General features: G+C 39.8%; 1 protein-coding gene and 61 non-coding genes across 62 annotated transcripts in view; 1 reads left to right on the top strand and 61 right to left on the bottom strand.

Moving 5' to 3' along the window:
• The window catches only part of LOC146132166 (obscurin-like), an 86,749-nt gene that overhangs the window by 53,687 nt on the left and 9,138 nt on the right, over positions 1-23,924 (top strand). The window contains exons 58-65 of the mRNA XM_083397233.1: positions 7-254; positions 689-843; positions 1,467-1,697; positions 2,416-2,577; positions 3,082-3,166; positions 3,864-4,034; positions 4,876-5,041; positions 5,487-5,659. Coding sequence (XP_083253359.1) covers positions 7-254; positions 689-843; positions 1,467-1,697; positions 2,416-2,577; positions 3,082-3,166; positions 3,864-4,034; positions 4,876-5,041; positions 5,487-5,659 — 1,391 coding nt within the window. The remainder of the gene's footprint in view (positions 1-6; positions 255-688; positions 844-1,466; positions 1,698-2,415; positions 2,578-3,081; positions 3,167-3,863; positions 4,035-4,875; positions 5,042-5,486; positions 5,660-23,924) is intronic.
• On the bottom strand, positions 6,748-6,820 carry Trnar-ccu (transfer RNA arginine (anticodon CCU)). Its single transcript has one exon. It is a non-coding gene; the product is annotated as a tRNA-Arg (tRNA).
• On the bottom strand, positions 7,049-7,121 carry Trnar-ccu (transfer RNA arginine (anticodon CCU)). Its single transcript has one exon. It is a non-coding gene; the product is annotated as a tRNA-Arg (tRNA).
• On the bottom strand, positions 7,500-7,572 carry Trnar-ccu (transfer RNA arginine (anticodon CCU)). Its single transcript has one exon. It is a non-coding gene; the product is annotated as a tRNA-Arg (tRNA).
• Positions 7,643-7,715, bottom strand: Trnar-ccu (transfer RNA arginine (anticodon CCU)). Its single transcript has one exon. It is a non-coding gene; the product is annotated as a tRNA-Arg (tRNA).
• Trnar-ccu (transfer RNA arginine (anticodon CCU)) lies at positions 7,794-7,865 on the bottom strand. The gene has a single exon. It is a non-coding gene; the product is annotated as a tRNA-Arg (tRNA).
• Trnar-ccu (transfer RNA arginine (anticodon CCU)) lies at positions 8,245-8,317 on the bottom strand. Its single transcript has one exon. It is a non-coding gene; the product is annotated as a tRNA-Arg (tRNA).
• Trnar-ccu (transfer RNA arginine (anticodon CCU)) lies at positions 8,546-8,618 on the bottom strand. The gene has a single exon. It is a non-coding gene; the product is annotated as a tRNA-Arg (tRNA).
• Trnar-ccu (transfer RNA arginine (anticodon CCU)) lies at positions 8,840-8,912 on the bottom strand. The gene has a single exon. It is a non-coding gene; the product is annotated as a tRNA-Arg (tRNA).
• On the bottom strand, positions 8,992-9,064 carry Trnar-ccu (transfer RNA arginine (anticodon CCU)). Its single transcript has one exon. It is a non-coding gene; the product is annotated as a tRNA-Arg (tRNA).
• Trnar-ccu (transfer RNA arginine (anticodon CCU)) lies at positions 10,449-10,521 on the bottom strand. Its single transcript has one exon. It is a non-coding gene; the product is annotated as a tRNA-Arg (tRNA).
• Trnar-ccu (transfer RNA arginine (anticodon CCU)) lies at positions 10,600-10,672 on the bottom strand. The gene has a single exon. It is a non-coding gene; the product is annotated as a tRNA-Arg (tRNA).
• Positions 11,171-11,243, bottom strand: Trnar-ccu (transfer RNA arginine (anticodon CCU)). The gene has a single exon. It is a non-coding gene; the product is annotated as a tRNA-Arg (tRNA).
• Trnar-ccu (transfer RNA arginine (anticodon CCU)) lies at positions 11,618-11,690 on the bottom strand. Its single transcript has one exon. It is a non-coding gene; the product is annotated as a tRNA-Arg (tRNA).
• Trnar-ccu (transfer RNA arginine (anticodon CCU)) lies at positions 11,769-11,841 on the bottom strand. Its single transcript has one exon. It is a non-coding gene; the product is annotated as a tRNA-Arg (tRNA).
• On the bottom strand, positions 11,920-11,992 carry Trnar-ccu (transfer RNA arginine (anticodon CCU)). The gene has a single exon. It is a non-coding gene; the product is annotated as a tRNA-Arg (tRNA).
• On the bottom strand, positions 12,027-12,099 carry Trnar-ccu (transfer RNA arginine (anticodon CCU)). Its single transcript has one exon. It is a non-coding gene; the product is annotated as a tRNA-Arg (tRNA).
• Trnar-ccu (transfer RNA arginine (anticodon CCU)) lies at positions 13,450-13,522 on the bottom strand. Its single transcript has one exon. It is a non-coding gene; the product is annotated as a tRNA-Arg (tRNA).
• On the bottom strand, positions 13,602-13,674 carry Trnar-ccu (transfer RNA arginine (anticodon CCU)). The gene has a single exon. It is a non-coding gene; the product is annotated as a tRNA-Arg (tRNA).
• Positions 13,905-13,977, bottom strand: Trnar-ucu (transfer RNA arginine (anticodon UCU)). The gene has a single exon. It is a non-coding gene; the product is annotated as a tRNA-Arg (tRNA).
• Trnar-ccu (transfer RNA arginine (anticodon CCU)) lies at positions 14,057-14,129 on the bottom strand. Its single transcript has one exon. It is a non-coding gene; the product is annotated as a tRNA-Arg (tRNA).
• On the bottom strand, positions 14,208-14,280 carry Trnar-ccu (transfer RNA arginine (anticodon CCU)). Its single transcript has one exon. It is a non-coding gene; the product is annotated as a tRNA-Arg (tRNA).
• On the bottom strand, positions 14,358-14,430 carry Trnar-ccu (transfer RNA arginine (anticodon CCU)). The gene has a single exon. It is a non-coding gene; the product is annotated as a tRNA-Arg (tRNA).
• On the bottom strand, positions 14,662-14,734 carry Trnar-ccu (transfer RNA arginine (anticodon CCU)). Its single transcript has one exon. It is a non-coding gene; the product is annotated as a tRNA-Arg (tRNA).
• On the bottom strand, positions 14,814-14,886 carry Trnar-ccu (transfer RNA arginine (anticodon CCU)). The gene has a single exon. It is a non-coding gene; the product is annotated as a tRNA-Arg (tRNA).
• On the bottom strand, positions 14,966-15,038 carry Trnar-ccu (transfer RNA arginine (anticodon CCU)). Its single transcript has one exon. It is a non-coding gene; the product is annotated as a tRNA-Arg (tRNA).
• Trnar-ccu (transfer RNA arginine (anticodon CCU)) lies at positions 15,118-15,190 on the bottom strand. Its single transcript has one exon. It is a non-coding gene; the product is annotated as a tRNA-Arg (tRNA).
• Trnar-ccu (transfer RNA arginine (anticodon CCU)) lies at positions 15,270-15,342 on the bottom strand. The gene has a single exon. It is a non-coding gene; the product is annotated as a tRNA-Arg (tRNA).
• On the bottom strand, positions 15,422-15,494 carry Trnar-ucu (transfer RNA arginine (anticodon UCU)). The gene has a single exon. It is a non-coding gene; the product is annotated as a tRNA-Arg (tRNA).
• On the bottom strand, positions 15,573-15,645 carry Trnar-ccu (transfer RNA arginine (anticodon CCU)). The gene has a single exon. It is a non-coding gene; the product is annotated as a tRNA-Arg (tRNA).
• Positions 15,724-15,796, bottom strand: Trnar-ccu (transfer RNA arginine (anticodon CCU)). The gene has a single exon. It is a non-coding gene; the product is annotated as a tRNA-Arg (tRNA).
• On the bottom strand, positions 17,317-17,389 carry Trnar-ccu (transfer RNA arginine (anticodon CCU)). The gene has a single exon. It is a non-coding gene; the product is annotated as a tRNA-Arg (tRNA).
• Positions 17,468-17,540, bottom strand: Trnar-ccu (transfer RNA arginine (anticodon CCU)). Its single transcript has one exon. It is a non-coding gene; the product is annotated as a tRNA-Arg (tRNA).
• Trnar-ccu (transfer RNA arginine (anticodon CCU)) lies at positions 17,921-17,993 on the bottom strand. The gene has a single exon. It is a non-coding gene; the product is annotated as a tRNA-Arg (tRNA).
• Positions 18,225-18,297, bottom strand: Trnar-ccu (transfer RNA arginine (anticodon CCU)). Its single transcript has one exon. It is a non-coding gene; the product is annotated as a tRNA-Arg (tRNA).
• On the bottom strand, positions 18,377-18,449 carry Trnar-ucu (transfer RNA arginine (anticodon UCU)). Its single transcript has one exon. It is a non-coding gene; the product is annotated as a tRNA-Arg (tRNA).
• On the bottom strand, positions 18,528-18,601 carry Trnar-ccu (transfer RNA arginine (anticodon CCU)). The gene has a single exon. It is a non-coding gene; the product is annotated as a tRNA-Arg (tRNA).
• Trnar-ccu (transfer RNA arginine (anticodon CCU)) lies at positions 18,831-18,903 on the bottom strand. Its single transcript has one exon. It is a non-coding gene; the product is annotated as a tRNA-Arg (tRNA).
• Trnar-ccu (transfer RNA arginine (anticodon CCU)) lies at positions 18,982-19,055 on the bottom strand. Its single transcript has one exon. It is a non-coding gene; the product is annotated as a tRNA-Arg (tRNA).
• Trnar-ccu (transfer RNA arginine (anticodon CCU)) lies at positions 19,133-19,205 on the bottom strand. The gene has a single exon. It is a non-coding gene; the product is annotated as a tRNA-Arg (tRNA).
• Trnar-ccu (transfer RNA arginine (anticodon CCU)) lies at positions 19,434-19,506 on the bottom strand. Its single transcript has one exon. It is a non-coding gene; the product is annotated as a tRNA-Arg (tRNA).
• On the bottom strand, positions 19,737-19,809 carry Trnar-ccu (transfer RNA arginine (anticodon CCU)). Its single transcript has one exon. It is a non-coding gene; the product is annotated as a tRNA-Arg (tRNA).
• On the bottom strand, positions 19,888-19,960 carry Trnar-ccu (transfer RNA arginine (anticodon CCU)). Its single transcript has one exon. It is a non-coding gene; the product is annotated as a tRNA-Arg (tRNA).
• Positions 20,038-20,110, bottom strand: Trnar-ccu (transfer RNA arginine (anticodon CCU)). Its single transcript has one exon. It is a non-coding gene; the product is annotated as a tRNA-Arg (tRNA).
• Trnar-ccu (transfer RNA arginine (anticodon CCU)) lies at positions 20,342-20,414 on the bottom strand. The gene has a single exon. It is a non-coding gene; the product is annotated as a tRNA-Arg (tRNA).
• Positions 20,494-20,566, bottom strand: Trnar-ccu (transfer RNA arginine (anticodon CCU)). The gene has a single exon. It is a non-coding gene; the product is annotated as a tRNA-Arg (tRNA).
• Trnar-ccu (transfer RNA arginine (anticodon CCU)) lies at positions 20,798-20,870 on the bottom strand. Its single transcript has one exon. It is a non-coding gene; the product is annotated as a tRNA-Arg (tRNA).
• Trnar-ccu (transfer RNA arginine (anticodon CCU)) lies at positions 21,251-21,323 on the bottom strand. The gene has a single exon. It is a non-coding gene; the product is annotated as a tRNA-Arg (tRNA).
• Positions 21,403-21,475, bottom strand: Trnar-ccu (transfer RNA arginine (anticodon CCU)). Its single transcript has one exon. It is a non-coding gene; the product is annotated as a tRNA-Arg (tRNA).
• Positions 21,555-21,627, bottom strand: Trnar-ccu (transfer RNA arginine (anticodon CCU)). Its single transcript has one exon. It is a non-coding gene; the product is annotated as a tRNA-Arg (tRNA).
• Trnar-ucu (transfer RNA arginine (anticodon UCU)) lies at positions 21,707-21,779 on the bottom strand. Its single transcript has one exon. It is a non-coding gene; the product is annotated as a tRNA-Arg (tRNA).
• Positions 21,858-21,930, bottom strand: Trnar-ccu (transfer RNA arginine (anticodon CCU)). Its single transcript has one exon. It is a non-coding gene; the product is annotated as a tRNA-Arg (tRNA).
• Positions 22,009-22,082, bottom strand: Trnar-ccu (transfer RNA arginine (anticodon CCU)). The gene has a single exon. It is a non-coding gene; the product is annotated as a tRNA-Arg (tRNA).
• Positions 22,160-22,232, bottom strand: Trnar-ccu (transfer RNA arginine (anticodon CCU)). Its single transcript has one exon. It is a non-coding gene; the product is annotated as a tRNA-Arg (tRNA).
• Trnar-ccu (transfer RNA arginine (anticodon CCU)) lies at positions 22,461-22,533 on the bottom strand. Its single transcript has one exon. It is a non-coding gene; the product is annotated as a tRNA-Arg (tRNA).
• On the bottom strand, positions 22,764-22,836 carry Trnar-ccu (transfer RNA arginine (anticodon CCU)). The gene has a single exon. It is a non-coding gene; the product is annotated as a tRNA-Arg (tRNA).
• Positions 22,916-22,988, bottom strand: Trnar-ucu (transfer RNA arginine (anticodon UCU)). The gene has a single exon. It is a non-coding gene; the product is annotated as a tRNA-Arg (tRNA).
• On the bottom strand, positions 23,067-23,140 carry Trnar-ccu (transfer RNA arginine (anticodon CCU)). The gene has a single exon. It is a non-coding gene; the product is annotated as a tRNA-Arg (tRNA).
• Trnar-ccu (transfer RNA arginine (anticodon CCU)) lies at positions 23,219-23,291 on the bottom strand. The gene has a single exon. It is a non-coding gene; the product is annotated as a tRNA-Arg (tRNA).
• On the bottom strand, positions 23,371-23,443 carry Trnar-ccu (transfer RNA arginine (anticodon CCU)). Its single transcript has one exon. It is a non-coding gene; the product is annotated as a tRNA-Arg (tRNA).
• On the bottom strand, positions 23,522-23,595 carry Trnar-ccu (transfer RNA arginine (anticodon CCU)). The gene has a single exon. It is a non-coding gene; the product is annotated as a tRNA-Arg (tRNA).
• Trnar-ccu (transfer RNA arginine (anticodon CCU)) lies at positions 23,673-23,745 on the bottom strand. The gene has a single exon. It is a non-coding gene; the product is annotated as a tRNA-Arg (tRNA).

Here is a 23,924-nt window from a genome sequence, read left to right as displayed (position 1 = left end):
ACGCAGTCTCAACCCAAGCCCTTAAAATTCACGTGCTCGAGAGCATTGTGGTTCGCGAGACCTTCGAATCAAGTGACACCTGCAGTCAGCTTGAAAGCGACACGGAGCTGTCCGACGACACTAGCACCCCCGTGCGGCGACAAAGCTCACCTGTGCGCTACCGGCAGGTGGCGGTAAAGTGCACATCTAGACCTTCTACTGCTTGCCTTTCGGATTCCGAAGATGACCTGGAGAGCTTCTGTTCCTCGATGAAGGTACGAACGGTTTGTCCTGAAACAAATTGCTGCTATTAAGCGTTTTTTAACTAGCTTTTTAGTTGGCCGAAGATGCTTTACGAGAATACCATAAAGGGTTTACGTTGATATCATGAAGCAATGCGAAGATGATATTAAAATATTGTTTTTTTTGTCGTTTTTTACAATAAAACGATATATAAAAAAATGTGGAAAAAACTTCAATCAATTTTGGTCAGATTTAAGCGGTATATAGTGTCTTTTGCGCGAATTAAAACCTCCCGACTTATACTGAACCCCTTTTTGTTCTCCAACATCTATAGTTGGTTCCCCTAACCTATATCAATAGTTTCTACTGTGAAATTTATATTCTGTAGAATTTCTATTCTAGCTGCACAAACCGTTGCATTTCTCTATAAAAAAAACTTTTCCACTTTTTCGGTTGTTTTCTGTAGACTCCTGAAGTGTATTACACTCTCCGTGCTTGTGGTTCGGGTCGCGACAGCGCTACTCTGCAACTGACCAGCGGTCAGCCCGTCGAAGTGATGGATGTTACTTCCAGCAAGGAATGGTTGGTCAGAACCAAGCCAACAAAACACCAACCGGTCAGGTAATATGGATGACCCGGATAATGAGAAGCATTGCTCGTAGCGTCGAAAGATATGCTCGTTTTTTGTTTAGTAATCTTATACCCGTGACTTAAATACTATTTAAGTGTTTTTAAATTTTAATAAAATCGCATAATTTTATTTTGCGAAAAGTAATATAATCTAGAATTGCCGATTGTCGGTATACTTTCACCGAGTTTACATGCGGCAATCTTGTTTTGCCGTTATTCTTTTTTGGTTTGTTGTGGGTATAAGAGGTTTATGAGTCTGCACCCATAGGGGCCTTTGCTTGAGTGGCAAAAAACCTAAAATATTGTGACGAAATCGTTTTAGCTCTCTGAAGCTATATCGACTCCTATCTAGCGGCAGAAAAAACTTCAATATCCTTCATATTCGCTTGCTTTGTCTAGTTACTATTACTGTTATTTACTTACTTCACAGCTAAGTCATTGCTACTTGGTTACTGAGGTGTATGTCTTTGTAATGATCAACCAATGTAGACTACCTTATTTAGCGTTATATAGAGCCAGCACTGAAATCTTGATTTCTGTGAACTCTCGTTATGGTGTAAATATTAAAGAATTTCAACTTCCTAAACAGACTGTCAAGTATTGTGTACTTTCAGAGTTGGTTTTGTGGACCCAGCCTTTCTGGGTCCGGGCCTCTTTACCCCTTCACCCGCGCCCCCTCAAATACGCGAAGAGCTGCTTCCCTGTGCAACCAGAACCACTGTCTACGAGGCACGGGCCCCCAAAAGTACCCCGATGCCTGAACCCTTCAAATTCCCCGAGGGACTCTACAAATTTGATTGCGACGTGGATCTAAGCGAATACCTGTCTTCCACTTGTAGTAAATGGTAAGCTTTGAGCACGTAAAGAAAATGTGTTTGAATAAGAACGTGGCCAATGTTTAGCTAAAAAGCTTATTCAAACTTCTTGCCCACGACCCTGGGATATAACTAAATCGGTACTTTTTAAATCATATTACTATGGTTATGAACTATATGTATTAATACACCGAAAGCCATCGCAGACTCGCCGAATCTGTTGATCTATGATGCAAGCAGAGCAGACTAGAAAAACAACTAGCCTGCAGTTCGAACTCGCGACCTCTGGTCAAGCCCGGACCGTCGCTCTACCAACTGAGTTGTGCAGGCTCAGAAGGATGGCTTTCGGTGTACTAATTATACGTAAGCCGTAGTCGTTGGTCAAAAAGCAGCTTCGAAGGGCTAGATCTCAGTTATTAACACACATATGTGTGAATGTTTCATTGACTATATGTATTAATTTACATAATTTTCCAGCATTATTTTTTCAGAAGTATGAGAGCCGTTTTAATGAATGCGTTTTTAAATGAATGCATTATAAAACACATTTAAACAACTACTAGAGCATAGTAATGACGTCATTTGGTATCGGATCGAAACGCATTTTGTCCAAAAAGTCGAATATCGCTATAGGAATAAAAAGTCAGTATAAGACATTCCTAGTTGTAATGGATAAGAAGTAAAAAAACTTGCCACACGCTTTTATATTGTTGAATGTAAGTTACTTTGATTTCATGTGCCCTTTCAGCACCCACGTGGCACATCTAATTGTCGAAGAGCGAAACTTCATCGTCGGACTTCGCAAGGCCCGTCACGTGATCAACAATCCGCCAATCACGTCGCAGGCTGCCGAAAGCCGTGAGCAGGAAATATTCGGAGACCTGGAAGGCTTAGAACATTTCCATGCGTCGTAAGTATTACGCTAACTACACTATGACTCAAGTTGCACCATTTTCTACATGCTACCAACTATCACGCAATCATATACAGTGTGGGCCAAAAGTAGGATTACACCAATGGATTCCTTTTGGGGGGATGTTGTAAAGAACAAGGTGTATGAGAAGAACCCCAAAACAATAAATTTACTTTTAGACCCAAACCCTACTTTTTATAACGTTAAACCTACTTTTGGCCAACTCTGTAGTATAATAGTATTATATTATAATTTATTATATTATATTATATTATATTATATTATATTATATTATATTATATTATATTATATTATATTATATTATATTACAATCATATTATATAAATAAGTGATATGCCCAGTAGAGATGACTAAAAGATTTTATCAAATAGCAGTTTATTAATTAGTTGTGTTCCGTTCCAAATACCGTTTAACTTTACTTTCTGTTGATTGCTGTGGAATTTTGTATTATCTTATGATTTGTTTGTGCAATATTTACAGCACCCTGTTGCCAGAGCTGGTAAAGGTCCTGGAAAAAACACAACTGTTGCCACACGTGTTCCTAAAGCATCATCACACCCTGGAGGTATTTGGGGTGACGTTAAAGTTGTTTGTTTTAGGGTCATTTGTTATCATAGAAGTAGATTGCGTTGATGAAAATCAAATTGGCAAACGAGGTTGAAAGACCAAAAAGTTTTATATATAAGCTTTGCTGAAGCTATATGCGTTGTTAGGTTGGTATCTTATTGCTAATAGTTTTAAAAAACGTTACAAAGGTAACTCGAACCCTTTGTCTTTGGAGCAACATGAATTTAAAAAACAATCATTCGAACAAAGGCAGCGTTACACTGCCAAATTGGGCAAGTTAATGGTGTTTCACAGATTATTTTATTGTTGGTATATCTGTTGTTTTTACATTTTTCACCATCGCTTTCTCACTCACGTAACATTTCTTGCCTCTTCACTTATCTTTTCACGGATCCTGTTGAAGCTTGTTAACCATAAAAGTTACATTTGGCACGTACACAATTTTTCTCCCAGCTGTAGTTGTGGGAAACTTTCCGCAATATCAGACTGGGCTTTTAGCAAGACTGCTTGGATCCTCAAAATATTTTTACATGTGTATCCTCTTTTAAACATTGGTCGCTTATTATTTTTCCTCCATGCGCTACATTCGTAATACAAAGTGTAAAGCCTCGTGTAACGTTCAAGCATCTGACATACCGTTGAAAAGAGACCTCAGTAATGAGCGTAACAACAACATTAAGACAACTTTGTTTCAGCAACTCCACTTAAGTCATGCTATGAACACTAGCGATTCGTTATCCTTGATCAATGAAAACGACCAGATCTCTAGCGAACTCTACCAGCTCTCTACCGCTACTGGTGTGCAGATGTGTGAGGTTCCGCAGCAACCAGCTCAGCAACTTGTGTTATACCAATATTACCTCAAGGTATTTCGTAACGTAAATTAATGGCATGCTGTTTAATGGCAGTTTATTTGGAGCGTTGTAAGCTAAGTTATATATTGATTTTTTGTTTTTAAAGTTTACTCTCTAATTTATTAAAGGTATTGCGCATATCGAAATATACTTTTTTTTAAAATAGGTAACCACAGTATTGTATTTGATAACAACATAACTTCAATAAAGTCTTCCAAAAACAGCACAAATTACCAATTCCAGTCTTAAAAATAATAAAGTACATTTTAGGCAAACTTCATTTAGTTATTTTAGAACGGTGATCCTGTCACTGTAAATCAATGTTCTAACAACTATTTCATTTTATGCTTCGTTATCATTTGGGCCCGCAAAAGTCAATAAAGTTAAAAAATTTTAAGGACCTCGTCTGTCCACGAATTAAAGAATAAAGTTGTTTTCAACACCTAGGGGTTGAAATTTATCGCCAAAAAACCCGACGCACTTTTTATAATCCATAAAACACCTTGACTTTTCGACAAAATATTACGTTTGGGTCTGAAATCGACAAAATATTATGTTTGGGTTACTGGCATTAATTCAAGGAAGAACTGTGGCCTCTACAAACAAGCAATTTCGTTAGGTAAAAATAAAGTCAAAGTTTGATAAAAGTAAAGTTAAAAATTTTTTTTTTAGGTTAAAATAAAAATGGCCCTAGTTGTCATAAATTATGTTAACTTTATAATAGAAAAATATTTTAAAATTAAATTAAATTTATATGCACGTCTACACAAACTGACACGATTGCGATTTGTTAATTGGATGTAGGTTTACCATTCGTATCGATATTTACCACTCTTCCTATTTATTGCTACAGAAACTGCTGAGGTACGATGACTTGCAGCCGATAAACGTTCGACCAATAAGAGACGCCCTACTGCTGTTGTCAGACATTCCTAACAAGGCAAGAACGACGCGATTGTGGGAACAGATGAAGGGGCATCCACAAAACTCGCAGCTATTTGGACGGTTAATTAAAGAAGGTACAATTTACGTTGGTAAAGTTGAAGTGATCGTAAAAACATGCAATTGATAAGGTAGCTTGTATTATTTTCAAATTACTATCTTGTGTCTGTTAAACAAACACGTAAAAAAGTACATCTTGAGTTAAACTAGCGTTGGAGTTCTTGGAAACCGGCTGGCAAAAGTGACCGCTTGTAAGATAAGCCAAACGAGGAAGGCAATTTTCAATTTTAAAACACGCTTGATTTGCGCTTAAATAACGTGTGGTTCAGCCATTTAAATTTTAGGGATTCTTTTAGTGACTGATACCACCTTAGCTTTTCCTGGCTACTGTTACATCAGTTTTATCCACGTGTCATTTTTATCTTCACTCCTTTTGTTAATCCCACACTTTCTTTGCGTTGAAAACTATTCTCATTTTGAGGCCAAATTTATTGTGGCTCCAATTTTATTTTTTTGGTTTAGGAGTTCTCGCAACTTGGCACCCTGATTCCGCTGGAGGCAGCAGACACAGTAGCCAACCACGAATCAAATCTCGTCGCTTGTTTTTGTTTGAAAACTGCTTGATTCTTGCCAAGCTGGATAAGGTTACCTCGAGGGAATCTTCAAGCAAATCAACTTTTGACCAAATATTTCAGGTAACACAAAAGCAATTTTGTCCGAACTAATGTGTATCTAATTCGAAGTTTAAATAAAACAAAACAACTTTAAGATTCTAAATAGTTTTATAAGACATTTTTCTATGCCGGGTTGTCCAACACGCCAAATGTGGCACACGACCTAATAAAAAATGGCAAGCTTGTCAAAAAACTTAACCTGTTATTCATCCGATTGTCAAAAAATACTAAATTAGTTACACAGCCAATTGGCACAGTTTATTTACAATATAAAACAATCGCGGTAATTATGACAACTAACAATTCCTTATATAGAACATTATACTGTAGTGGAGGCTAGCATTCACGTAATTAAGTAACTTGGTGTAAATAAATAATAAGCAAAAGCCAACTTACAAACGCATAATTAGATGCATTAATGCGCATTCCTACTAAACAGCTTAAGGCCAAACTATCTCCCGAGTTTGGCTGAAAACAAACGTTTGCAAAACAGCAATTTTGGTCAATTATGAATAATTTGCTTGTCTAAATATACAAATCTTTTTGGTGCAAATAAGCGTTTTTGTTATGAAAAGCGCTTTTAATATAAGAAAAAAATAATTAGTAATCTTTGGCACGAAAAGAAGTTATTGGCACGCCGACATGTTTGAGTTGGACACCCCTGGTCTATACCTATGTCAATTATGGCACTTATGCCACTTCGACATACATCGATATACTTTTATTCTTTTGGCCTACAATCGTTTATCTTGTAATAATTTTCTATTTTAAACAAATGTTGCCATGAACCGTCATGCCAATATGTTTGCCATTTAAAGTTTACACTCCACAAGACTCATACGCAAATATTTGTGTAAAATGTGCAATATAGGTTTTAGAAAACCGACCCTTTAAGAGAGTAGCTGATATGTGGAACAATCCATTTATTTATTCAATAAAAACATCAGAAGAGGGACATTACATTACTAAAGTAGTATCCCTGTCCAGCAGTGAACGTGCAATCTTTGATTTAAGAAAATCGCCACAGGAGCTCTTATGTTCTAACAAATCTTTCAATTCAAAATAATTGTAGAAAAACACCACAAAGTTATTTTACTCTCTTCAAAATTTACCCCTAGCGGGACTCGAACCCGCAATCTTCGGTTTAGGAGACCGACGCCTTATCCATTAGGCCACAGGAGCTCTTATGTTCTAACAAATCTTCCAATTCAAAATAATTGCTGCAAATAACCACAAAGTTGTTTCTTAACTTATAAATTTACCCCTGGCGGGACTCGAACGCGAAATCTTCGGTTTAGAAGACCTACGCCTTATCCATCAGGCCACAGGAGCTCCTAGTTTCTGACAAATTTTCCAATTTAAAATAATTCTAGCAAAATACCACAAAGTTGTTTTCTTCACTTAAAAAGTTTCCCCTGGCGGGACTCGAACCCGCAATCTTCGGTTTAGGAGACCGACGCCTTATCCATTAGGCCACAAGAGCTCTTATATTCTGACAAGTCTTCCAATTTAAAATAATTGCAGCAAAACACCACAAAGTTGTTTTCTTCACTTAAAAATTTAACCCTGGCGGGACTCGAACGCGAAATCTTCGGTTTAGGAGACCGACGATTATCCATTAGGCCACAGGAACTGGTTTGTTTTAACAAATCTTCCAATTTAAAATAATTGTAGAAAAACACCACAAAGTTATTTTACCGACTTAAAAATTTACCCCAGGTGGGACTCGAACCCGCAATCTTCGGTTTAGGAGACCGACGCCTTATCCATTGGGCCATAGAAGCTGTTTGTTCTAACAAATCTTCCAATTTGAAATAATTAAACTAAACACAACAAAAGTGTTTTGCTTATTCTAAAATTATACCCCTGGCGGGACTCGAACCCGCAATCTACGGTTTAGGAGACCGACGCCTTATCCATTAAGCCACAGGAGCTCTTATGTTCTAACAAATCTTTCAATTTAAAATAATTGTAGCAAAACACCACAAAGTTCAACACAAAATTTACCCCTGGCGGGACTCGAACCCGCAATCTTCGGTTTAGGAGACCGACGCCTTATCCATTAGGCCACAGGAACTCTTATGTTCTGACAAATTTTCCAATTTAAAATAATTCTAGCAAAACACCACAAAGTTGTTTTCTTCACTTAAAAATTTATCCCTGGCGGGACTCGAACCCGCAGCTTCGGTTTAGGAGACCGACGCCTTATCCATTAGGCAACAGGAGCTGGTTTCTTCTAACAAATATTCCAATTAAAAATGATTGTAGAAAAACACCACAAAGTTATTTTACCCACTTAAAAATCGGTTTAGGAGACCGACGCCTTATCCATTAGGCCACAGGAGCTCTTATGTTCTGACAATTTTTCCAATTTAAAATAATTCTAGCAAAACACCACAAAGTTGTTTTCTTCACTTAAAAATTTACCCCTGGCGGGACTCCAACCTACAATCTTCGGTTTAGGAGACCGACGCCTTATCCATTAGGCCACACGAGCTGGTTTATTCTAACAAATTTTCCAATTTAAAATAATTGTAGCAAAACACCAGAAAGTTATTTTACCCACTTAATAACACAACAAAAGTATTTTACTTATTCTAAAATTATACCCCTGGCGGGACTCGAACCCGCAATCTTCGGTTTAGGAGACCGACGCCTTATCCATTAGGCCACAGGAGCTCTTATGTTCTGACAAGTCTTCCAATTTAAAATAATTGCAGCAAAACACCACAAAGTTGTTTTCTTCACTTAAAAATTTAACCCTGGCGGGACTCAAACCCACAATCTTCGGTTTAGGAGACCGACGATTATCCATTAGGCTACAGGAACTGGTTTGTTCTAACAAATCTTCCAATTTAAAATAATTGTAGAAAAACACCACAAACTAATTTTACCGACTTAAAAATTTACCCCAGGCGGGACTCGAACCCGCAATCTTCGGTTTAGGAGACCGACGCCTTATCCATTAGGCCACAGGAGCTCTTATGTTCTAACAAATCTTTCAAATTAAAATAATTGTAGCAAAACACCACAAAGTTCGCCACAAAATTTACCCCTGGCGGGACTCGAACCCGCAATCTTCGGTTTAGGAGACCGACGCCTTATCCTTTAGGCAACAGGAGATGGTTTCTTCTAACAAATATTCCAATTAAAAATGATTGTAGAAAAACACCACAGAGTTATTTTACCGACTTAAAAATTTACCCCAGGCGGGACTCGAACCCGCAATCTTCGGTTTAGGAGACCGACGCCTTATCCATTGGGCCACAGAAGCTGGTTTCTTCTAACAAATCTTCCAATTTGAAATAATTAAACCATAACACAACAAAAGTGTTTTGCTTATTCCAGAATTATACCCCTGGCGGGACTCGAACCCGCAATCTTCGGTTTAGGAGACCGACGCCTTATCCATTAGGCCACAGGAGCTCTTATGTTCTAACACATGGTGGTCCAACTTGTTTTCATCGCGGGCCAAAAACAAGGTTTATTTTATATTGCGGGATAATTTTTTAAAATGCGATTCTAAGGTTTATTGCTGGCAAATTATACATAGTCTATGGCAGTGGTTTCTCAACCGTGGCCCTCGGCCTCCCTGGGAGAACGCGGTGCGGTTATTGGGGGGCCACGGGCATAAATCTCCAGCTAGATATTGCGAAAACCAAATTTTGAAAATTTACCAGTTAACTTGATTTTGTGTTTTGATTATGACTGCAAACCTTTCTTGTAACGGTTTGTAACACATTTTTCTGACACCTGCTTTGACAAGTTAGTAGAGATGTTTAAAGTAGAATATTAAATCCTATTTAATCGTTTTATCGCGGAAAGTTACGGAAAAGTTTAATTGTTTGTTCGCGAGTGACGAGTTTGGTTAGAGACCTGTCGCAGTGGCGAAACAATTACTGTGCTGCTTTATACGTAGCCATGCAGTTTGACGTCAGCGTTTTTTCTGGCCGCCAATTCTTACTTGGCAATACCCTTCGCCTAATCCAGGGGTCGGCAACCTACGGCACGCGTGCCGCCAATGAGAACTATCCGGCCCGCCGCCGGTTTGACAAACTAGACACCATTTACAAATGTCCAATACAAATATTTTTTGACTATTTTAACTACGTAAGTGCGAAAAACTTTCGCGCTTCGCGCGAATGATCTTGTAACATCCGGTTATTTTGCGTTTTGATGCTGTCTTTTGAACAACATCAGCGCTTCTTTACTGTTGCGTCGTGGAAGCCTGCCAACTGGGTCGGGCATGGCTGTATTTGTTGTTAACGTAAAGAAGTAAAACAAGTGAAAATACTTTGAACACCATGCTAGGTATTTTTATAAGCAGGGGAACACGAGGGTCGAGAGCCTTTCAAAGGGGGCCACGAACAAATAACCACTGGCTTATGGTATATATACTAACTTTATGGAATGTATACCTTTGTTCAATTACGGTAGTTAGGAAATAATTTCAACACCAAAAAATTAAAAAAACAAAAATTGAAGTGATATTGCCAGATTGAACCAAAGCTGACTATCAGTTCGCGGGCCCAAAAAGCTCAACTCGCGTGCCAAAGTTAGCCCGCGGGCCTTCAGTTGAACCACGCTGTTCTAACAAATCTTTCAATTTAAAATAATTGTAGCAAAACACCACAAAGTTATTTTACTCTCTTAAAATTTTACCCCTGGCGGGACTCGAACCCGCAATCTTCGGTTTAGGAATCCGACGCCTTATCCATTAGCCCACACGAGCTGGTTTCTTCTAACAAATCTTTCAATTTAAAATAATTGCAGCATAACACCACAAAGTTGTTTTCTTCACTTAAAAATTTATCCCTGGCGGGACTCGAACCCACAATCTTCGGTTTAGGAGACCGACGCCTTATCCATTAGGCCACAGGAACTGGTTTGTTCTAAAAAATCTTCCAATTTAAAATAATTGCAGAAAAACACCAGAAAGTTATTTTACCCACTTAAAAATATACCCCTGGCGGGACTCGAACCCGCAATCTTCGGTTTAGGAGACCGACGCCTTATCCATTGGACCACAGAAGCTGTTTTCTTCTAACAACTCTTCCAATTTGGAATAATTCAACCATAACACAACAAAAGTATTTTACTTATTCTAAAATTATACCCCTGGCGGGACTCGAACCCATTAGGCGCAGAAGCTGGCTTCTTCTAACAAATCTGCCAATTTGACATAATTCAACCATAACACAACAAACGTATTTTACTTATTCTAAAATTATACCCCTGGCGGGACTCGAACCCGCAATCTTCGGTTTAGGAGACCGACCCCTTATATATTAGGCGCAGAAGCTGGCTTCTTCTAACAACTCTTCCAATTTGGAATAATTCAACCATAACACAACAAAAGTATTTTACTTATTCTAAAATTACACCCCTGGCGGGACTCGAACCCGCAATCTTCGGTTTAGGAGACCGACGACTTATCCATTACGCCACAGGAGATCTTATGTTCTAACAAATCTTTCAATTTAAAATAATTGTAGCAGAACACCACAAAGTTATTTTACTCACTTAAAAATTTACCCCTGGCGGGACTCGAACCCGCAATCTTCGGTTTAGGAGACCGACGCCTTATCCATTAGGCCACAGGAGCTGGTTTCTTCTAACAACTCTTCCAATTTGGAATAATTCAACCATAACACAACAAAAGTATTTTACTTATTCTAAAATTACACCCCTGGCGGGACTCGAACCCGCAATCTTCGGTTTAGGAGACCGACGACTTATCCATTATGCCACAGGAGCTCTTATGTTCTAACAAATCTTTCAATTTAAAATAATTGTAGCAAAACACCACAAAGTTCACCACAAAATTTTCCCCTGGCGGGACTCGAACCCGCAATCTTCGGTTTAGGAGACCCACGTCTTATCCATTAGGCAACAAGAGCTGGTTTCTTCTAACAACTCTTCCAATTTGACATAATTCAACCATAACACAACAAAAGTATTTTACTTATTCTAAAATTATACCCCTGGCGGGACTCGAACCCGCAATCTTCGGTTTAGGAGACCGACGCCTTATCCATTGGGCCACAGGAGCTCTTATGTTCTAACAAATCTTTCAATTTAAAATAATTCTAGCAAAATACCACAAAGTTGTTTTCTTTACTTATAAATTTACCCCTGGCGGGACTCGAACCCGCAATCTTCGGTTTAGGAGACCGACGCCTTATCCATTAGGCCACAGGAGCTCTTATGTTCTGACAAATTTTCCAATTTAAAATAATTCTAGCAAAATACCACAAAGTTGTTTTCTTTACTTAAAAATTTACCCCTGGCGGGACTCGAACCCGCAATCTTCGGTTTAGGAGACCGACGCCTTATCCATTAGGCCACAGGAGCTGGTTTCTTCTAACTTTTACTTATTCTAAAATTATACCCCTGGCGGGACTCGAACCCGCAATCTTCGGTTTAGGAGACCGACGCCTTATCCATTAGGCCACAGGAGCTCTTATGTTCTAACACAGTGTGGTCCAACTTGTTTTTATCGCGGGCCAAAAACAAGATTTATTTTATCTTGCGGGCCAATTTTGTAAAATGCGATTCTAAGGCTTATTGCTGGCAAATTATACATAGTCTATGGTAGTGGTTTCTCAACCGTGGCCATCGGCCCCCCTGAGGGAACACGGTGCGGTCATTGGGGGGCCACGGGCATAACTCTCCAGCTAGATATTGCGAAAACCAAATTTTGAAAATTTACCAGTTAACTAGATTTTGTGTTTTTATTATGACTGCAAACCTTTCTTGTAACGGTTTGTAACATAGTTTTCTGACACCTGCTTTGACAAGTCAGTAGGGATGTTTAAAGTAGAATATTAAATCCTATTTATTCGTTTTATCGCGGAAAGTTACGGAAAAGTTTAATTGGTCGTTCGCGAGTGACGAGTTTGATTAGAGACCTGTCGCTGTGGCGAAACAATTACTGTGCTGCTTTATACGTAGCCATGCAGTTCGGGCGGCCAATTCTTACTTGGCAATACCCTTCGGCTAATCCAGGGGTCGGCAACCTAAGCCCCGCGGGCCGCCAATGAGAACTATCCGGCCCGCCGCCGGTTTGACACACTAGACACCATTTACAAATATCGATTACAAATATTTTTGACTATTTTAACTGCGTAAGTGCGAAAAACTTTCGCGCTTCGCGCGAATGATATTGTAACATCCGGTTATTTTGCGTTTTGATGCTGTCTTTTGAACAAGATTAGCGCTTCTTTACTGATGCGTCGTGGAAGGCTGCCAACTTCGTCGGGCATGGCTGTATTTGTTATTAACGTAAAGAAGTAGAACAAGTGAAAATACTTTGAACACAATGCTTGGTATTTTTATAAGCAGGAGGAGCACGAGGGTCGAGAGCCTTTCAAAGGGGGTCACGAACAAATTACCACTAGTTTATGGCATACATACTAACTTTATGGAATGTATACCTTTGTTCAATTACGGTAGTTAGGAAATAATTTCAACACCAAAAAATTAAAAAAACAAAAATTGAAGTGATATTGCCAGATTGAACCAAAGCTGACTATCAGTTCGTGGGCCAAAAAAGCTGAACTCGCGGGCATGCAGTTGGACCACGCTGTTCTAACAAATCTTTCAATTTAAAATAATTGTAGCAAAACACCACAAAGTTATTTTACTCACTTAAAATTTTACACCTGGTGGGACTCGAACCCGCAATCTTCGGTTTAGGAGACCGACGCCTTATCCATTAGGCCACACGAGCTGGTTTCTTCTAAAAACTCTTCCAATTTGGAATAATTCAACCGTAACACAACAAAAGTATTTTACTTATTCTAAAATTATACCCCTGGCGGGACTCGAACCCGCAATCTTCGGTTTAGGAGACCGACGCCTTATTCATTAGGCCACAGGAGCTGGTTTCTTCTAAAAACTCTTCCAATTTGGAATAATTCAACCGTAACACAACAAAAGTATTTTACTTATTCTAAAATTATACCCCTGGCGGGACTCGAACCCGCAATCTTCGGTTTAGGAGACCGACGCCTTATCCATTAGGCCACAGGAGCTCTTATGTTCTGACAAGTCTTCCAATTTAAAATAATTGCAACAAAACACCACAAAGTTGTTTTCTTCACTTATAAATTCAACCCTGGCGGGACTCGAACCCACAATCTTCGGTTTAGGAGACCGACGCCTTATTCATTAGGCCACAGGAGCTGGCTTCTTCTAACAAATCTGCCAATTTGACATAATTCAACCATAACACAACAAACGTATTTTGTTTATTCTAAAATTCTACCCCTGGCGGGACTCGAACCCGCAATCTTCGGTTTAGAAGACCGACCCCTTATCCATTAGGCTACAGGAGCTGGCTTCTTCTAACAAATCTGCCAATTTGACATAATTCAACCATAACACAACAAACGTATTTTGCTAATTCTAAAAATATACCCCTGGCGGGACTCGAAACCGCAATCTTCGGTTTAGGAGACCGACGCCTTATCCATTAGGCCACAGGAGCTCTTATGTTCTAACAAATCTTTCAATTTAAAATAATTGTAGCAAAACACCACAAAGTTATTTTACTCACTTAAAACTTTACCCCTGACGGGACTCGAACCCGCAATCTTCGGTTTAGGAGACCGACGCCTTATCCATTAGGCCACAGGAGCTGGTTTCTTCTAATAATCTTCCAATTTAAAATAATTGCACCAAATCACCAGAAAGTTATTTTACCCACTTAAAAATTTACCCCTGGCGGGACTCGAACCCGCAATCTTCGGTTTAGGAGACCGACGCCTTATCCATTAGGCCACAGGAGCTGGTTTCTTCTAACAAATCTGCCAATTTGACATAATTCAACCATAACACAATAAACGTATTTTGTTTATTCTAAAATTGTACCCCTGGCGGGACTCGAACCCGCAATCTTTGGTTTAGGAGACCGACCCCTTATCCATTAGGCCACAGGAGCTGGCTTCTTCTAACAAACCTGCCAATTTGACATAATTCAACCATAACACAACAAACGTATTTTGCTAATTCTAAAAATATACCCCTGGCGGGACTCGAAACCACAATCTTCGGTTTAGGAGACCGACGCCTTATCCATTAGGCCACAGGAGCTGGTTTCTTCTAACAACTCTTCCAATTTGGAATAATTCAACCATAACACAACAAAAGTATTTTACTTATTCTAAAATTATACCCCTGGCGGGACTCGAACCCGCAATCTTCGGTTTAGGAGACCGACGCCTTATCCATTAGGCCACAGGAGCTGGTTTCTTCTAACAACTCTTCCAATTTGAAACAATTCAACCATAACACAACAAAAGTATTTTACTTATTCTAAAATTCTACCCCTGGCGGGACTCGAACCCGCAATCTTCGGTTTAGGAGACCGACGCCTTATCCATTAGGCCACAGGAGCTGGTTTCTTCTAACAACTCTTCCAATTTGGAATAATTCAACCATAACACAACAAAAGTATTTTACTTATTCTAAAATTATACCCCTGGCGGGACTCGAACCCGCAATCTTCGGTTTAGGAGACCGACGCCTTATCCATTAGGCCACAGGAGCTGGTTTCTTCTAACAACTCTTCCAATTTGAAACAATTCAACCATAACACAACAAACGTATTTTACTAATTCTAAAAATATACCCCTGGCGGGACTCGAACCCGCAATCTTCGGTTTAGGAGACCGACGCCTTATCCATTAGGCCACAGGAGCTGGTTTCTTCTAACAACTCTTCCAATTTGGATTAATTCAACAATAACACAACAAAAGTATTTTAATTATTCTAAAATTATACCCCTGGCGGGACTCGAAACCGCAATCTTCGGTTTAGAAGACCGACGCCTTATCCATTGGGCCACAGGAGCTCTTATGTTGTAACAAATCTTTCAATTTAAAATAATTCTAGCAAAATACCACAAAGTTGTTTTCTTCACTTATAAATTTACCCCTGGTGGGACTCGAACCCGCAATCTTCGGTTTAGGAGACCGACGCCTTATCCATTGGGCCACAGGAGCTCTTATGTTGTAACAAATCTTTCAATTTAAAATAATTCTAGCAAAATACCACAAAGTTGTTTTCTTCACTTATAAATTTACCCCTGGCGGGACTCGAACCCGCAATCTTCGGTTTAGGAGACTGACGCCTTATCCATTGGGCCACAGAAGCTGGTTTCTTCTAACAAATCTTCCAATTTGGAATAATTCAACCATAATACAACAAATGTATTTTACTTATTCTAAAATTATACCCCTGGCGGGACTCGAACCCGCAATCTTCGGTTTTAATATACCTACGCCTTATCCATTAGGCCACAGGAGCTCTTATGTTCTAACCCAGGGTGGTCCAACTTGCTTTCATCGCGGGCCAAAAACAAAGTTTATTTTATTTTGCGGGCCAATTTTGTAAAATGCGATTCTAAGGCTTATTGCTGGCAAATTATACATAGTCTATGGCAGTGGTTTCTCAACCGTGGCCCTCGGCCCCCCTGGGGGAACACGATGTGGTCGTTGGGGGAGCCACGGGCATAACTCTCCAGCTAGATATTGCGAAACCAATTTTCAAAATTTACCAGTTAACTTGATTTTGTGTTTTAATTATGACTGCAAACCTTTCTTGTAACGGTTTGTAACATATTTTTCTGACACCTGCTTTGACAAGTCAGTAGGGATGTTTAAAGTAGAATATTAAATCCTATTTATTCGTTTTATCGCGGAAAGTTACGGAAAAGTTTAATTGTTTGTTCGCGAGTGACGAGTTTGGTTAGAGACCAGTCGCAGTGGCGAAACAATTACTGTGCTGCTTTATACGTAGCCATGCAGTTCGACGTCAGCGTTTTTTCGGGCGGCCAATTCTTACTTGGCAATACCCTTCGCCTAATCCATGGGTCGGCAACCTACGGCCCGCGTGCCGCCAATGAGAACTATCCGGCCCGCCGCCGGTTTGATAAACTAGACACCATTTACAAATGTCCAATACAAATATTTTTTGACTATTTCAACTACGTAAGTGCGAAAAACTTTCGCGCTTCGCGCGAATGATCTTGCAACATCCGGTTATTTTGCGTTTTGATGCTTTCTTTTGAACAACATCAGCGCTTCTTTACTGTTGCGTCGTGGAAGGCTGCCAACTTCGTCGGGCATGGCTGTATTTGTTATTAACCTAAAGAAGTAAAACAAGTGAAAATACTTTGAACACAATGCTTGGTATTTTTATAAGCAGGGGGAACACGAGGGTCGAGAGCCTTTCAAAGGGGGCCTCGAACAAATAACCACTGGTTTATGGCATATATACTAACTTTATGGAATGTATACCTTTGTTCAATTACGGTAGTTAGGAAATAATTTCAACACCAAAAAATTAAAAAAACAAAAATTGAAGTGATATTGCCAGATTGAACCAAAGCTGACTATCAGTTCGTGGGCCAAAAAAGCTGAACTCGCGGGCATGCAGTTGGACCACGCTGTTCTAACAAATCTTTCAATTTAAAATAATTGTAGCAAAACACCACAAAGTTCTTTTACTCACTTAAAATTTTACACCTGGTGGGACTCGAACCCGCAATCTTCGGTTTAGGAGACCGACGCCTTATCCATTAGGCCACACGAGCTGGTTTCTTCTAACAAATCTTCCAATTTGACATAATTCAACCATAACACAACAAAAGTATTTTACTTATTCTAAAATTATACCCCTGGCGGGACTCGAACCCGCAATCTTCGGTTTAGGAGACCGACGCCTTTTCCATTAGGCCACAGGAGCTCTTATGTTCTAACAAATCTTTCAATTTAAAATAATTGTAGCAAAACACCACAAAGTTATTTTACTCACTTAAAAATTTACCCCTGGCGGGACTCGAACCCGCAATCTTCGGTTTAGGAGACCGACGCCTTATCCATTAGGCCACAGGAGCTCTTATGTTCTAACAAATCTTTCAATTTAAAATAATTGTAGCAAAACACCACCAAGTTATTTTACTCACTTAAAAATTTACCCCTGGCGGGACTCGAACGTGAAATCTTCGGTTTAGGAGACCGACGCCTTATCTATTAGGCAACAGGAGCTGGTTTCTTCTAACAAATATTCCAATTAAAAATGATTGTAGAAAAACACCACAAAGTTATTTTACCCACTTAAAAATTTACCCTCGGCGCAATTCGAACCCGCAATCTTCGATTTAGGAGACCGACACCTTATCCATTAGGCCACAGGAGCTCTTATATTCTGACAAATTTTCCAATTTAAAATATTTCTAGCAATATACCACAAAGTTGTTTTCTTCACTTGAAAATTTACCCCTGGCGGGACTCGAACCCGCAGTCTTCGGTTTAGGAGACCGACGCCTTATCCATTAGGCCACAGAAGCTGGTTTCTTCTAACAACTCTTCCAATTTGAAATAATTCAACCATAACACAACAAAAGTATTTTACTTATTCTAAAATTGTACCCCTGGCGGGACTCGAACCCGCAATCTTCGGTTTAGGAGACCGACCTCTTATCCATTAGGCTACAGGAGCTGGCTTCTTCTACCAAATCTGCCAATTTGACATAATTCAACCATAACACAACAAACGTATTTTACTTATTCTAAAAATATACCCCTGGCGGGACTCGAACCCGCAATCTTCGGTTTAGGAGACCGACGCCTTATCCATTAGGCCACAGGAGCTGGTTTCTTCTAACAACTCTTCCAATTTGGAATAATTCAACCATAACGCAACAAAAGTATTTTACTTATTCTAAAATTATACCCCTGGCGGGACTCGAAACCGCAATCTTCGGTTTAGAAGACCGACGCCTTATCCATTGGGCCACAGGAGCTCTTATGTTCTAACAAATCTTTCAATTTAAAATAATTCTAGCAAAATACCACAAAGTTGTTTTCTTCACTTAAAAATTTAACCCTGGCGGGACTCGAACCCGCGGTCTTCGGTTTAGGAGACCGACGCCTTATTCATTAGGCCACAGGAGCTGGTTTCTTCTAAAAACTCTTCCAATTTGGAATAATTCAACCGTAACACAACAAAAGTATTTTACTTATTCTAAAATTCTACCCCTGGCGGACTCGAACCAGCAATCTTCGGTTTTGGAGACCGACGCCTTATTCATTAGGCCACAGGAGCTGGTTTCTTCTAAAAACTCTTCCAATTTGGAATAATTCAACCGTAACACAACAAAAGTATTTTACTTATTCTAAAATTATACCCCTGGCGGGACTCGAACCCGCAATCTTCGGTTTAGGAGACCGACGCCTTATCCATTAGGCCACAGGAGCTCTTATGTTCTGACAAGTCTTCCAATTTAAAATAATTGCAGCAAAACACCACAAAGTTGTTTTCTTCACTTATAAATTTAACCCTGGCGGGACTCGAACCCACAATCTTCGGTTTAGGAGACCGACGCCTTATCCATTAGGCCACAGGAGCTCTTATGTTCTGACAAATTTTCAAATTTAAAATATTTCTAGCAAAATACCACAAAGTTATTTTCTTCACTTAAAAATTTACCCCTGGCGGGACTCGAACCCGCGGTCTTCGGTTTAGGAGACCGACGCCTTATCCATTAGGCCACAGGAGCTCTTTAGTTCTGACAAATTTTCCAATTTAAAATAATTCTAGCAAAACACCACAAAGTTGTTTTGTTCACTTAAAATTTTACCCCTGGCGGGACTCGAATCCGCAATCTTCGGTTTAGGAGACCGACGACTTATCCATTAGGCCACAGGAGCTGGTTTCTTCTAAAAATCTTCCAATTTAAAATAATTGCACCAAAACACCAGAAAGTTGTTTTACCCACTTAAAAATTTACTCCTGGCGGGACTCGAACCCGCAATCTTCGGTTTAGGAGACCGACGCCTTATCCATTAGGCCACATGAGCTGGTTTCTTCTAACAAATCTGCCAATTTGACATAATTCAACCATAACACAACAAACGTATTTTACTTATTCTAAAATTATACCCCTGGCGGGACTCGAACCCGCAATCTTCGGTTTAGGAGACCGACCCCTTATCCATTAGGCGCAGAAGCTGGCTTATTCTAACAAATCTGCCAATTTGACATAATTCAACCATAACACAACAAACGTATTTTGCTAATTCTAAAAATATACCCCTGGCGGGACTCGAAACCGCAATCTTCGGTTTAGGAGACCGACGCCTTATCCATTAGGCCACAGGAGCTCTTATGTTCTAACAAATCTTTCAATTTAAAATAATTGTAGCAAAACACCACAAAGTTATTTTACTCACTTAAAACTTTACCCCTGGCGGGACTCGAACCCGCAATCTTCGGTTTAGGAGACCGACGCCTTATCCATTAGGCCACAGGAGCTGGTTTCTTCTAACAATCTTCCAATTTAAAATAATTGCACCAAATCACCAGAAAGTTATATTACCCACTTAAAAATTTACCCCTGGCGGGACTCGAACCCGCAATCTACGGTTTAGGAGACCGACGCCTTATCCATTAGGCCACAGGAGCTGGTTTCTTCTAACAAATCTGCCAATTTGACATAATTCAACCATAACACAACAAACGTATTTTGTTTATTCTAAAATTATACCCCTGGCGGGACTCGAACCCGCAATCTTCGGTTTAGGAGACCGACCCCTTATTCATTAGGCCACAGGAGCTGGCTACTTCTAACAAACCTGCCAATTTGACATAATTCAACCATAACACAACAAACGTATTTTGCTAATTCTAAAAATATACCCCTGGCGGGACTCGAAACCACAATCTTCGGTTTAGGAGACCGACGCCTTATCCATTAGGCCACAGGAGCTGGTTTCTTCTAACAACTCTTCCAATTTGGAATAATTCAACCATAACACAACAAAAGTATTTTACTTATTCTAAAACTATACCCCTGGCGGGACTCGAACCCGCAATCTTCGGTTTAGGAGACCGACGCCTTATCCATTAGGCCACAGGAGCTGGTTTCTTCTAACAACTCTTCCAATTTGAAACAATTCAACCATAACACAACAAAAGTATTTTACTTATTCTAAAATTATACCCCTGGCGGGACTCGAACCCGCAATCTTCGGTTTAGGAGACCGACCCCTTATCCATTAGGCTGCAGGAGCTGGCTTCTTCTAACAAATCTGCCAATTTGACATAATTCAACCATAACACAACAAACGTATTTTACTAATTCTAAAAATATACCCCTGGCGGGACTCGAACTCGCAATCTTCGGTTTAGGAGACCGACGCCTTATCCATTAGGCCACAGGAGCTCTTATGTTCTAACAAATCTTTCAATTTAAAATAATTGTAGCAAAACACCACCAAGTTATTTTACTCACTTAAAAATTTACCCCTGGCGGGACTCGAACGCGAAATCTTCGGTTTAGGAGACCGACGCCTTATCCATTAGGCCACAGGAGCTCTTATGTTCTAACAAATATTCCAATTAAAAATGATTGTAGAAAAACACCACAAAGTTATTTTACCCACTTAAAAATTTACCCTCGGCGCAATTCGAACCCGCAATCTTCGATTTAGGAGACCGACACCTTATCCATTAGGCCACAGGAGCTCTTATGTTCTGACAAATTTTCCAATTTAAAATATTTCTAGCAATATACCACAAAGTTGTTTTCTTCACTTGAAAATTTACCCCTGGCGGGACTCGAACCCGCAGTCTTCGGTTTAGGAGACCGACGCCTTATCCATTAGGCCACAGAAGCTGGTTTCTTCTAACAACTCTTCCAATTTGAAATAATTCAACCATAACACAACAAAAGTATTTTACTTATTCTAAAATTGTACCCCTGGCGGGACTCGAACCCGCAATCTTCGGTTTAGGAGACCGACCCCTTATCCATTAGGCTACAGGAGCTGGCTTCTTCTACCAAATCTGCCAATTTGACATAATTCAACCATAACACAACAAACGTATTTTACTAATTCTAAAAATATACCCCTGGCGGGACTCGAACCCGCAATCTTCGGTTTAGGAGACCGACGCCTTATCCATTAGGCCACAGGAGCTGGTTTCTTCTAACAACTCTTCCAATTTGGAATAATTCAACCATAACGCAACAAAAGTATTTTACTTATTCTAAAATTATACCCCTGGCGGGACTCGAAACCGCAATCTTCGGTTTAGAAGACCGACGCCTTATCCATTGGGCCACAGGAGCTCTTATGTTCTAACAAATCTTTCAATTTAAAATAATTCTAGCAAAATACCACAAAGTTGTTTTCTTCACTTAAAAATTTACCCCTGGCGGGACTCGAACCCGCAATCTTCGGTTTAGGAGACCGACGCCTTATCCATTAGGCCACAGGAGCTCTTATGTTCTGACAAGTCTTCCAATTTAAAATAATTTTAACAAAACACCACAAAGTTGTTTTCTTCACTTAAAAATTTAACCCTGGCGGGACTCGAACCCACAATCTTCGGTTTAGGAGACCGACGCCTTATCCATTAGGCCACAGGAGCTCTTATGTTCTGACAAATTTTCAAATTTAAAATATTTCTAGCAAAATACCACAAAGTTATTTTCTTCACTTAAAAATTTACCCCTGGCGGGACTCGAACCCGCGGTCTTCGGTTTAGGAGACCGACGCCTTATCCATTAGGCCACAGGAGCTCTTTTGTTCTGACAAATTTTCCAATTTAAAATAATTCTAGCAAAACACCACAAAGTTGTTTTGTTCACTTAAAATTTTACCCCGGGCGGGACTCGAATCCGCAATCTTGGGTTTAGGAGACCGACGACTTATCCATTAGGCCACAGGAGCTGGTTTCTTCTAAAAATCTTCCAATGTAAAATAATTACACCAAAACACCAGAAAGTTGTTTTACCCACTTAAAAATTTACTCCTGGCGGGACTCGAACCCGCAATCTTCGGTTTAGGAGACCGACGCCTTATCCATTAGGCCACAGGAGCTGGTTTCTTCTTACAAATCTGCCAATTTGACATAAATCAACCATAACACAACAAACGTATTTTACTTATTCTAAAATTATACCCCTGGCGGGACTCGAACCCGCAATCTTCGGTTTAGGAGACCGACCCCTTATCCATTAGGCGCAGAAGCTGGCTTCTTCTAACAAATCTGCCAATTTGACATAATTCAACCATAACACAACAAACGTATTTTGCTAATTCTAAAAATATACCCCTGGCGGGACTCGAAACCGCAATCTTCGGTTTAGGAGACCGACGCCTTATCCATTAGGCCACAGGAGCTCTTATGTTCTAACAAATCTTTCAATTTAAAATAATTCAACCATAACGCAACAAAAGTATTTTACTTATTCTAAAATTATACCCCTGGCGGGACTCGAAACCGCAATCTTCGGTTTAGAAGACCGACGCCTTATCCATTGGGCCACAGGAGCTCTTATGTTCTAACAAATCTTTCAATTTAAAATAATTCTAGCAAAATACCACAAAGTTGTTTTCTTCACTTAAAAATTTAACCCTGGCGGGACTCGAACCCGCGGTCTTCGGTTTAGGAGACCGACGCCTTATTCATTAGGCCACAGGAGCTGGTTTCTTCCAAAAACTCTTCCAATTTGGAATAATTCAACCGTAACACAACAAAAGTATTTTACTTATTCTAAAATTATACCCCTGGCGGGACTCGAACCCGCAATCTTCGGTTTAGGAGACCGACGCCTTATTCATTAGGCCACAGGAGCTGGTTTCTTCTAAAAACTCTTCCAATTTGGAGTAATTCAACCGTAACACAACAAAAGTATTTTACTTATTCTAAAATTATACCCCTGGCGGGACTCGAACCCGCAATCTTCGGTTTAGGAGACCGACGCCTTATCCATTAGGCCACAGGAGCTCTTATGTTCTGACAAGTCTTCCAATTTAAAATAATTGCAGCAAAACACCACAAAGTTGTTTTCTTCACTTATAAATTTAACCCTGGCGGGACTCGAACCCACAATCTTCGGTTTAGGAGACCGACGCCCTATCCATTAGGCCACAGGAGCTCTTATGTTCTGACAAATTTTCAAATTTAAAATATTTCTAGCAAAATACCACAAAGTTATTTTCTTCACTTAAAAATTTACCCCTGGCGGGACTCGAACCCGCGGTCTTCGGTTTAGGAGACCGACGCCTTATCCATTAGGCCACAGGAGCTCTTTTGTTCTGACAAATTTTCCAATTTAAAATAATTCTAGCAAAACACCACAAAGTTGTTTTGTTCACTTAAAATTTTACCCCGGGCGGGAATCGAATCCGCAATCTTCGGTTTAGGAGACCGACGCCTTATCCATTAGGCCACAGGAGCTGGTTTCTTCTAAAAATCTTCCAATTTA

This window comes from Ascidiella aspersa, chromosome 9 (genome assembly GCF_963924565.1).
Source record: "Ascidiella aspersa chromosome 9, kaAscAspe10.2, whole genome shotgun sequence".
NCBI lineage: Eukaryota > Metazoa > Chordata > Ascidiacea > Phlebobranchia > Ascidiidae > Ascidiella > Ascidiella aspersa.
Note: the sequence above shows the minus strand (reverse complement) of the source record. Positions and strands in the feature narration are given on the sequence as shown.